Genomic DNA, 12445 nt, shown 5'->3' with positions numbered 1-12445 from the left:
CCTACAACTGGATAAGGTGATTCCCAAACTAAAAATCACACAACCTTAATACTGTGTCATTCTATCATATACAAATATACAAACTTTTCGAATAAATGTCTTCCTACAGAGGCATCTACTGCACTGAGTGGATCATCCAACAGATAAACTTCTGCATCCATGTACAGGGCACGTGCAAGACTAACCCGTGCACGCTGGCCACCACTGAGGCTCACACCGCGGTCTCCAATCAATGTCATATCCCCATGTGGCATTACATCTATGTCCTAAAACATCAAGATACAATAATTGTTAACAGGTGTAAATCTAAGTTACATATCTAACCCTGAACAGTCTAAACAGTTACCAAGCAAAAGCATGTCTGTTGGTGGAAAAATTTTCAACATTTGCAAGTAAGTTCTATGAAACATGTCAGTGAAGGCCATTTTATGAATAGGACACAGTGAAGTTGGTCTGAAGAAGAAGTCTGTCCGCAGGTAATTTGAGTTCAATACTGAACTAAGAAAAGAAACAGTTTTTATGTGTGATATTTTCTATGCACTGACTAACAATGATATGCTGCCTTAACATACATATAAGATTCATACTGCCTGGTAAAAGAAAGCTTCTGATCTAAAGAAAAGTTTATCATGTTGACCAAAAAGTCCTCAATCTGCATATCTTTAGATGGAAACCTACAAAAATCATCCAAAATACAACTAGGAAATGCATCCTGCTGAATAGTACTTTCAGCTTATCTTTATTTGAAATCTTATTTTATAATCTTATATTGTATCATACCTTATTTAAAGCACAAGCTTTAAGTATTCTGTCATATTTTGCCCTCTCGTATTTATTTCCAAATGTTATATTTTGTCGCAGACTTGCAGAGAATACCCACGGTTGCTGGGAAACATACGCTATTCGACCTTTGACATCTATATTCCCTTCCAAGAGAGGTAACTCTTGTAATACTGCCATCAGCAATGAAGACTGAAATTTAAAATCAATACATTTTTATAACAGGGCAGATCAAATTTATGTTAATTACAGCATTTTTGATTATAAGTCCAAAGAAAATTTTGATAAAACAAGTTTTTCTCCCAAAGGGTATCAAACAAATATTTGAAACAAGAGGGTCATGACGACCCAGCCTGTATGGCAGGAAGTATAACTGATATGATATAGTTCTCCTACACAGCCATTACAGGGGGAAAGTAATGGGAGGAGGGGGGTAAACAACAATTTATTTATAGTTGTGATTATAGGCTTAGAGGTAAAGGCTTTCTTCCATTCTGTGAGTACAGGAAAAAGCTTCAACATGAGTAATTCTGCTTTCTCACCAAATACTGCAAGTTAACTAGAAAATGCTTTTGTAAAAAAGCGCATGTCTCCCCCAATGCGAAGTCCTATAGGCAAGAAGTCAATAGGGGTCAGGAGCGAAAGTCAAAGAGACACTGATGGTTGGCTGCAATAGGGATCATCTACTTGGCATGTCCAGTCATCCCGCTAAATTTCAACACTCGTGGCCTAGTGGTTCTCAAGTCACTGTTCAGGCTCCTGTGACCTTGACCTTTGATCAAGTGATCTCAAAATAAATAGGGGTCATCTATTCTTCATGACCAATCATCCTATTAAGTTTCAACATTGTAGGTAAAGTGGTTCTCAAGTTATTTCCAAAAAATGATTTTACATGAACAGGCCACTGTGACCTTGACCTTTAATAGACTGACCCCAAAATCAATAGGGGTCATCTACTCTGCATGTTCAATCATCCTATGAAGTTTCAACATTCTGGGTCAAGTGGTTCTCAAGTTATTGATTGGAAATGGTTATCAATGTTCAGGCCTCTGTGACCTTGACCTTTAACGGAGTGACACCAAAAACAATAGGGGTCATTTACTCTGCATGAACAATCATCCTATGAAGTTTCAACATTCTGGGTCGAGAGGTTCTCAAGTTATTGATTGGAAATGGTTTTCCATGTTCAGGCCCCTGTGGCCTTGACCTTTAACAGAGTAACCCTAAAATCGTTAGGGGTCATCTACTCTGCATGACCAATCATCCTATGAAGTTTCATCATTCTGGGTCAAGTGGTTCTCAAGTTACTGACCGGAAATGGTTTTCAATGTTCAGGCCCCTGTGACCTTGACCTTTCACAGAGTGACCCCAAAATCATTAGGGGTCATCTACTCTGCATGACCAATCATCCTATTAAGTTTCAACATTCTGGGTCAAGTGGTTCTCAAGTTACTGACCAGAAATGGTTTTCAATGTTTGGGCCCCTGTGACCTTGACCTTTGATGGAGTGACCCCAAAATCAATAGGGGTCATCTACTCCTCATGATCAATCATCCTATGAAGTTTCAACATTCTGGGTCAAGTGGTTCTCTAGTTATTGATCGGAAATGGTTTTCAATGTTCAGGCCCCTGTGACCTTGACCTTTGATGGAGTTACCCCAAAATCGTTAGGGGTCATTTACTCTGCATGACCAATCATCCTATTAAGTTTCATCATTCTGGGTCAAGTGGTTCTCAAGTTACTGACCGGAAATGGTTTTCAATGTTCAGGCCCCTGTGACCTCGACCTTTCACAGAGTGACCCCAAAATCGTTAGGGGTCATTTTCTCTGCATGACCAATCATCCTATTAAGTTTCAACATTCTGGGTCAAGTGGTTCTCAAGTTACTGACCGGAAATGGTTTTCAATGTTCAGGCCCCTGTGACCTTGACCTTTAATGGAGTGACCCCAAAATTGATAGGGGTCATCTACTTTGCATGTACAATCATCCTATGAAGTTTCAACATTCTGGGTCAAGTGGTTCTCTAGTTATTGATCAGAAATGGTTTTCCATGTTCGGGCCCCTGTGACCTTGACCTTTGATGGAGTGACCCCAAAATCAATAGGGGTCATCTACTCTTCATGACCAATCATCCTATCAAGTTTCAACATTCTGGGTCAAGTGGTTCTCTAGTTATTGATCGGAAATGGTTTTCAATGTTCAGGCCCTGTGACCTTGACCTTTGACGGAGTGACACCAAAATCAATAGGGGTCATCTTCTCTTCATGAACAATCATCCTATGAAGCTTCAACATTCTGGGTCAAGTGGTTCTCTAGTTATTTATCAGAAATGATTTTCAATGTTCAGGCCCCTGTGACCTTGACCTTTGATGGAGTGACCCCAAAATCAATAGGAGTCATCTACGCTTCATGACCAATCATCCTATGAAGTTTCAACTTTCTGGGTCAAGTGGTTCTCTAGTTATTGATCGGAAATGGTTTTCAATGTTCAGGCCCCTGTGACCTTGACCTTTGACGGAGTGACCCCAAAATCAATAGGAGTCATCTACTCTTCATGACCAATCATCCTATGAAGTTTCAACTTTCTGGGTCAAGTGGTTCTCTAGTTATTGATCAGAAATGGTTTTCAATGTTCAGGCCCCTGTGACCTTGACCTTTGACGGAGTGACCCCAAAAACAATAGGGGTTGTCTACTCCAGCAGCCCTACAACCCTATGAAGTTTGAAGGTTCTAGGTCAAATGGTTCTCCAGTTATTGCTCGGAAATGAAGTGTGATGTACGGACGGACGGACGGACGTTCGGACAGGGCAAAAACAATATGTCTCCTGGGGGAGACATAATTAGCAATATGTACTGAAACACCACTCTTTAAAAGAATCTAATGTCAAATATGACAAGATTTATTTATGGCAAAATGATATATTTTTGAAAGACAAAATATTATGGCAACAGGGCCAATCTCACAGTAACAGGGCCATCTTTCTCATAGTAACAGGGCCAATCTCGTTGTAACAAGGCAAATCTCCACGTAATAGGGCCATTTTTATGGGAACAGAGCCATCTCATGGTAACAGGTCAAATTTCATGGTAATAATATGGCCAATCTTATGGTAACAGAGCCATCTCATGGTGAAGGAGCAAACCTAATAGTAAAATGGTGAAAGAGCCACCTCATGGTGACAGTGCCAACCTCATGGTAATAGGGCCAAACTTATGGTAACAGAGTCATCTCATGATAACAGGGCAACATCTCATGGTAATAGGGCCAATTTTATGTAACAGTCATCTCGTGATAAAAGGGCAAATTTCAAGGTAAAGCTAGAAAATGCTTTTGTTAAAAAGCGCATGTCTCCCCCAATGCGAAGTCCTATAGGCAAGAAGTCAATAGGGGTCAGGAGCGAAAGTCAAAGAGACACTGATGGTTGGCTGCAATAGGGATCATCTACTTGGCATGTCTAGTCATCCCGCTAAATTTCAACACTCGTGGCCTAGTGGTTCTCAAGTCACTGTTCAGGCTCCTGTGACCTTGATCTTTGATCAAGTGACCTCAAAATAAATAGGGGTCATCTACTCTGCATGTCCAATCATCCTATTAAGTTTCAACATTGTAGGTCAAGTGGTTCTCAAGTTATTTCCAAAAAATGATTTTACATGAACAGGCCACTGTGACCTTGACCTTTAATAGACTGACCCCAAAATCAATAGGGGCCATCTACTCTGCATGTTCAATCATCCTATGAAGTTTCAACATTCTGGGTCAAGTGGTTCTCAAGTTATTGAATGGAACTGGTTATCAATGTTCAGGCCCCTGTGACCTTGACCTTTAACGGAGTGACCCCAAAAACAATAAGGGTCATTTACTCTGCATGAACAATCATCCTATGAAGTTTCAACATTCTGGGTCGAGAGGTTCTCAAGTTATTGATTGGAAATGGTTTTCCATGTTCAGGCCCCTGTGGCCTTGACCTTTAACAGAGTGACCCTAAAATCGTTAGGATTCATCTACTCTGCATGACCAATCATCCTATGAAGTTTCATCATTCTGGGTCAAGTGGTTCTCAAGTTACTGACCGGAAATGGTTTTCAATGTTCAGGCCCCTGTGACCTTGACCTTTCATAGAGTGACCCCAAAATCGTTAGAGGTCATCTACTCTTTATGACCAATCATCCTATTAAGTTTCAACATTCTGAGTCAAGTGGTTCTCTAGTTATTGATCAGAAATGTTTTTCAATGTTCAGGCCCCTGTGACCTTGACCTTTGACGGAGTGACCCCAAAATCAAAAGGGGTCATCTACTCTTCATGACCAATGATCCTATGAAGTATCAACATTTTTGGTCAAGTGGTTCTCTAGTTATTGATCGGAAATGGTTTTCAATGTTCAGGCCCCTGTGACCTTGACCTTTGACGGAGTGACCCAAAAATCGATAGGGGTCATCTACTCTTCATGACCAATCATCCTATGAAGTTTCAACACTCTGGGTCAAGTCGTTCTCTAGTTATTGATCGGAAATGGTTTTCAATGTTCAGGCCCCTGTGACCTTGACCTTTGACGGAGTGACCCCAAAATTAATAGGGGTCATCTACTCTTCATGACCAATCATCCTATGAAGTTTCAACATTCTGGGTCAAGTGGTTCTCTAGTTATTGATCGGAAATGGTTTTCAATGTTCAGGCCCCTGTGACCTTGACCTTTGACGGAGTGACCCCAAAATCAATAGGGGTCATCTACTCTTCATGACCAATCATCCTATGAAGTTTCAACATTCTGGGTCAAGTGGTTCTCTAGTTATTGATCGGAAATGGTTTTCAATGTTCAGGCCCCTGTGACCTTGACCTTTGACGGAGTGACCCCAAAATCAATAGGGGTCATCTACTCTTCATGACCAATCATCCTATCAAGTTTCAACATTCTGGGTCAAGTGGTTCTCTAGTTATTGATCGGAAATGATTTTCAATGTTCAGGCCCCTGTGACCTTGACCTTTGACGGAGTGACCCCAAAATCAGTAGGGGTCATCTACTCTTCATGACCAATCATCCTATGAAGTTTCAACATTCTGGGTCAAGTGGTTCTCTAGTTATTGATCGGAAATGATTTTCAATATTCAGGCCCCTGTGACCTTGACCTTTGACGGAGTGACCCCAAAATCAATAGGGGTCATCTACTCCAGCAGCCCTACAACCCTATGAAGTTTGAAGGTTCTAGGTCAAATAGTTCTCCAGTTATTGATCGGAAATGAAGTGTGACGTACGGACGGACGGAAGGACGGACGGACGGACGGACAGGGCAAAAACAATATGTCTCCTGGGGGAGACATAATTCTATGGTAACAGGGCCAAACTCATTGTATTAGAGCCAACCACAAAGTAACAGTGTAAATCTCACAGTAATATGGCCAATCTAATGGAAACAGGGCAAATCTTATTGCAATGAGGCCAATTTCAATGTAACAGGGCAAATCTCACGTTAATATGGCCAAAATCATGGTAACAGGGCTAATCACTTAGAAGTAGGGCTAATGTCATAGTAATAGAGCCATCTTATGGTGACAGGGCAAATTTCAAGGTAATAGGGCCAATTTTATGGTGACAAAGCCATCTCATGTTAACAGGGCAAATCTCATAATAATAGGGCCCATCTTATGGTAACAGGACCAATCTCATAGTGACAGGGCTAATCTCATGGTAAAAGGGCCAATCTCATAGTAACAGTGCAAATCTCATGGTAATAGGGTCAATCTTATGGTAACAAGGCAAATCTCATGGTAATAGGGCCAATCTTATGGTAACAAGGCAAATCTCATGGTAATAGGGCCAATCTTATGGTAACAAGGCAAATCTCATGGTAATAGGGTCAATCTTATGGTAACAAGGCAAATGTCATGGTAATAGTGCCAATCCTAAGGTAACAAGGCAAATTTCATGGTAATAAAGCCAATCTTATGGTAACAAGGCAAATCTCATGGTAATAGGGCCAATCTTACGGTAACAAGGCAAATCTCATGGCAATACGGTCAATCTTCTGGTAACAGGGCAAATATCATGGTAACAGGGCAAATCTCACAGTAACAGGGCCATCTCAGGGTAACAGGGCAAACCTCATGGCAATAGGGTCAATCTTCTGGTAACAGGGCAAATATCATGGTAACAGGGCCAATCTCATGGTAACAGGGTAAATCTCACAGTAACAGGGCCATCTCAGGGTAACAGGGCAAATCTCATAGTAACAAGGCTATATTATGGTAATAGGGCAAATCTCATTGTGATAATACTAATCTCATGGTAATAGAGCATTTTCAACTATAATATCAAGTATAAATAGAAACTGTATAAGAAATATGTAATAAATATAGTTTTGAATCAATACTCAATTAATTTCTGTACTTATGAAAGTATTTTCAAAATTTAAAAAAAAATTGTACATTTATTTAGTACTTAAAGTCTGTGACAATACACTTCAAATATAGTAAGTAATTTCACCTTTCCAGCACCGACCGGTCCAATAACTGCCAGCAGTTTGCCCGACTCCACTTTAGCAGATACTTTCTGTAATGTCAACTGTTCTACTTCCTGTAAAAAATGAAAATGAAGGAAATTATGGCAACAAAATAAACACATTAACTTTGAACAGAAACAACAGCCATTTATTTCCCTGGTTCATTCCTTGTTAACATTCTCTGTAAAGTTACATACCCAATTGTAATTCCCATTTCACATACTGACTTAAATGATGCAGCAGCATTCAGCTACCCTAACCTGTTACCCTTAATTTAAAAGCAACTTGAGCTATCACTGAAGGTGATTAATACCTCCACACGCTGCTTTGATACATGTATAGTAAAATGTTATAATCCTGACATCTGATATTAGACATAGAGACCTGGGTTGTACTATCTGCAAGTCATCTTGACGAGGTTGAAAATTGACGCTATCTAAACTTGTGAAAATCTTTCCAGTGATTAAAAAGATATAGAGCAGACAGGGTGGACAGACAGATGGACATTCCAAGTATAATAGTAATTTGCCCTCCATAAGGAACTGACACAGGATTCATACAGACTAACCAAACAAAATTTCATGACCCTTTCCTTATTTTCGAGGGCTAACTTTTCTATATATTTTCTATAAATACTATTACGAGCAGTGTGGCATTTCCATGAAATCTCATCTTTCAAACCAGAGTTTTGGTGGTAAGAAATGTACCGTCTAGGACGGCCAAAAATAGTAAATGTAAGTAGTAAGTATTTTATCCATATACATCACACATCTGCCAGATTTACCATGTTTTTTTCATTGTTTCGTCACACAGTTAATAAACAAGAGGGCCATGAAGGCCCTGTATCGCTCACCTGACCTATTGGCCTAAAGATCATCAAGATTAACATTCTGACCAAGTTTCATTATGATATGATCATAAATGTGGCCTCTAAAGTGTTAACTAGCTTTTCCTTTGATTTGACCCTGTGACCTAGTTTTTGACCCCACATGACCCAGGTTCAAACTTTATCTAAAGATCATCAAGACTAACATTCTGACTAAGTTTAATGAAGATACAGACATAAATGTGACCTCTAGAGTGTTAACAAGCTTTTCCTTTGATTTGACCCTGTGACCTAGTTTTTGACCCCACATGACCCAGATTTGATCCTGACCTAAAGATCGTCAAGATAAACATTCTGACCAAGTTTCATGAAGAAATAGTCTTAAATGTGGCCTCTAGAGTGTTAACAAGCTTTTCCTTTGATTTGCCCTAGTGACCTAGTTTTTTACCCCATCTGACCCAGATTTGGACCTGACCTATAGATCATCAAGATCAAAACTCTGACCAAGCTTCATCAAGATATGGTCATAAATGTGGCCTCTACAGTGTTAACTAGCTTTTCTTTTGATTTGACCTGGTGACCTAGTTTTTGATCTTACATGACCCAGATTCAACCTGGACCTTGAGATCATCAAGATTTACATTCTGACCAGGTTTCATGAAGATACAGGGTGGACAGATAGCTCAGTGGTTTGCACACTGGCCTTCCAATCCTGAGGTCGGGGGTTCGATCCCCGGCAGCTACTCAGGAATTTTCAGAAACACTTTTCAGTGTTTCCCACCCAATTAGAGGTGTACTGGTCAGGAACCCAGGCAATCCTTGCGTGTATCAGTGCTATACACTGGGCACGTTAAAGAACCAGGCTGTCTATTCGAAATGAGCTAGGCTAAGTTAGCTGGACAAGCCTGTATCTGATTTCTGATCTCTCTGTCATGGGGGCTTTGTCTCATTCTGTCCCTCTGGTCAGATCGCTCTGTGTCTGTACTAGTAGAGGATAAATTATGCGCCCTGTGTGGCTGCATATGAACTATGTAAAGCGCCTTTGAATGTGAAATTGATCATATCCTTTCGACTACCGCTATCGTACACCAACGCACTACCTGAGACGCCAAATGCAGACTATATTTTTGGGGTTCTCCATTACCGCTACTGTTTTGCAGGCGGGCTACCGCAGACGACTAATACATACCAGAAAAATGGGGGTGTTCATTTCCATAGTGCATAATGCAGTATTTGGGTAAAAATTGTATTTTTTCGCAATTGAAAATAGAAGGAATTAACAAAAATATACTACATTTTTATGCTGCGGTAATTTTTATGTAAAACGGTTGCTACACTATGGTAGTTATGTCCATTGTGTGGTTATTGGTATAACTACACTGTGGCACAACTGATAGTTTCTTGTTTCCTGCAATAGTCTACTATGGTATTTATATGCAGATTAAACAAACAGTTAATGTTATTTAATAAAAGCCACATATTTAAACCCTGCATTAAACTACTGTGGTAATCGGGGGAATAAATAATGCCTACAGGATAAGTTTTGATTACTAGTATAATCCTTTCGCAGGGTAACTTTCTCAGCACTGTGGAAGTGCACTTGATTTCATTTAATATGTATAACTACACTATGGCACTGCCTTAAAATTCAAGTTTCTCACAAAAGTCTACGATAGTTCTTAGTAACAGGACGAGTAAAACTACACTGTGGTACTACATTGAAATTCGTTCTTCCTGCAAACGTCTACTGTGGTAATTATTTGCAGAATGGTTTGGTTGCTGTACCACTTCCTCCCTATGTCAGCCCCTCCCCCTCCCCAATCCCGTCTAACAAGACATATGCATCCCCACTCCTATACCTAGATCCTCACTCCCTGTAATTACTTTCAGTACTCTTTTTTCCAGGCACCATAGTGCTTTGGAATTCCCTTCCAGTACAACTTGTGCAAGCCCCAACCCTGAACCAGTTTAGGCAGGGTGTAACCAAACTTGCACACAATGCTTAACATGATAGACCTGTTTCTTTAAACTGCTTTTATCTGTAAATCCTTCTTGTTTTAACACTATCAACTGTATTCATGCTTGCAATACACATCGTGTATTACTTTTACTCTCCTGTCCGTTCTACTTTTAAAATTCTTGTACAGACGCGCAGCTGCACGTAATACTAGTAAAGAGGAGTGATGCAGTATAAAAAGATAAATAGATAAACATTTAGTTAAAAGTATGTATTAAAGAGAGGCTTTAAAATATTCGTTTTAGCAGATGCAATTTCTGCATATCTTTGGAAGTTTAAAGTTTATATTAGAGGAAAAAAAGAAGTAGAACTAACGAGGAAGGTTGTTGAACATCTGGTTGAACCGTATAGTGCTTCTAGACACATCCCTTTGGCACAGGCTTTCCTTGCCAGCTCAACCCATCTTTGTGGGTCTTTTAATAAGGGCGAAAATTCTTGCCATATGATTTGAAACCACAGAAATTAGTCCGACAGAAGGATGTTTCGGCAGGAATAATGTAATACATTATAATTCCTGGTTTCGGTTAGTACAATGAACAAAGGACAGCATATGACACGTCAAATCAAAAATGGAAACATGGTAGCTGGAGTATGGAAGGTTACCGTTCAGGAATTAGGAAACCCAAACAAACGCAGGTAGTTGATACCATTGACCGAGAGTTTGGAGACTCGCATGAAATTATCTCAATGTCAGGGCGAACAAATGCTTGTCAGTTTTGCAGTATGAAGAAACTAAAGACCGCCGTGGTCTCCGAACACCAACGTCATCATTTGGTTGTAAGCAGTGTAAAGACAATTTACACAGGTATAACAATACTCTTCTTATTAAAAAGTTATATTGATCTAATGAGTAGTTTTAAAGATTTCATGGTATTATTGAGTCATTGCTATGTTACGTGAACGTACTTTATTTTACTCCATGTATATCAACTGGGTCTGAGTCAACAAATGGCTCAAATCCAAAAATGTACTCAAATTATCGCTCTAGGTTAAATTTCTCAAAATATTTAAGCATGTCAGAAGAGGAAAAGTCTGTTATTGCATTATATTTTCGACTGTTCTTAACAGGTTAATCTTCTTAGTACAGGATAAAATGTTTCGAGAAATCCAGCCCTTAAGTACAAAAGCCAGTTCCAGAGAAGTTGTGTAATAATTGTAGTTGAAAATCAAAATGTCTTGCTTACATAAAAAATATTTGTCATCTATTTTCAGGGTTAATCCCCGTGATCTTTTAAATAATACTTTCAGGGAATGCTTTCTTTCGTATCATGCATCCAGACCTGGGATTGGCTAACTAAAGGACAAGTCCATACAGACCTCCAATCCGAAAACGTCCGTAAAACTTATGGCAAAAAGAGCAAACAGGAAACTCCAGAAAATCGATTTTAGTATATATAACCATTGCAAATCACTAAATGTTATAATTTGATACGTTTTATTATTGCTCATTATTACTACATTTTAATAAGAAATCCATTCCTTCAATTTAGCTACATAACGGTTGCAAAAAATCACCCAGGAAGGTACATATTAAAATAGAAACACCCCGTAAAATGCCAACAAAATTATCTTGGGACATTAAGCACAAACTGGAGAAAGAAACAGACAGTGTCTAAGATTAGTGACAACATTACATGGTGTACACATTTTTACTTTGTGTCGTGTGTATATGTACGTTATGTTTTTAGTACGGATGAGAAAGTTTGATTGATTCATCTTTTGATAATTTATTTTCACACACAATATACTTTTCTAATATGAGCTGTCTCAAGGGAAAAGGGTTTAGAGTTAAAATTTTGATATTCAAGAAAAACATGTTTCATAAAGTTTGGCTTCTTGTGAATTTTGATACATTGTAATATGGTATAGAAATAATAATCATACAACCGGGCATATTAAATATAGACACATAACTAACTTAATAAACAGTTCTACCGATGACATGTTTATCACAGTGAATTTTGGACATTTTATCTTTCTATGCGTCATTAACAATGCTAATTACCCTACCCCCACCCCCTTGCCTTTAGAGGGTTATTCAAAAAGTACATGTATATATAGATTAACGGTTATGACAAAATTGTTTCATTCTTACTCAGTTTAAACGGACTACAGTACAAATTCAACAAAAAACAGGAATTATTTCATGACTTTTAGTGAACTTTTTGTGTAACATTACATATGCTCTATGTTACCTTTTGCGATGATTTGTAAGTAATGAATGATCCTCATCTGTTATAGCTTTTACAACTTGCTTTCGTTTAAATATATTTTTTTTTCATTTTCTGTCAAATGTTTTTGTTTGCTTTTAATGTTTTACTTTT

The 12445-nt window shown here is 38.9% G+C and overlaps 1 protein-coding gene across 3 annotated transcripts in view; it reads right to left on the bottom strand.

Moving 5' to 3' along the window:
- LOC123553972 (ATP-binding cassette sub-family C member 4-like) overlaps positions 1 to 12445 on the bottom strand; it is a 169786-nt gene that overhangs the window by 46383 nt on the left and 110958 nt on the right. For all 3 annotated transcript variants that reach the window (XM_045343769.2, XM_053548618.1, XM_045343770.2), the window contains exons 10-12: positions 7263 to 7352; positions 781 to 972; positions 85 to 266 (exon numbers count right to left, since the gene is read on the bottom strand). In XM_045343769.2, the coding sequence (XP_045199704.2) occupies positions 85 to 266; positions 781 to 972; positions 7263 to 7352 (464 nt within the window). The remainder of the gene's footprint in view (positions 1 to 84; positions 267 to 780; positions 973 to 7262; positions 7353 to 12445) is intronic.

Source organism: Mercenaria mercenaria, chromosome 7 (genome assembly GCF_021730395.1).
Source record: "Mercenaria mercenaria strain notata chromosome 7, MADL_Memer_1, whole genome shotgun sequence".
In the NCBI taxonomy this organism is placed as follows: domain Eukaryota; kingdom Metazoa; phylum Mollusca; class Bivalvia; order Venerida; family Veneridae; genus Mercenaria; species Mercenaria mercenaria.
The sequence above is the reverse complement of the archived record's forward strand: the minus strand, read 5'-3'. Positions and strand labels throughout refer to the sequence as shown.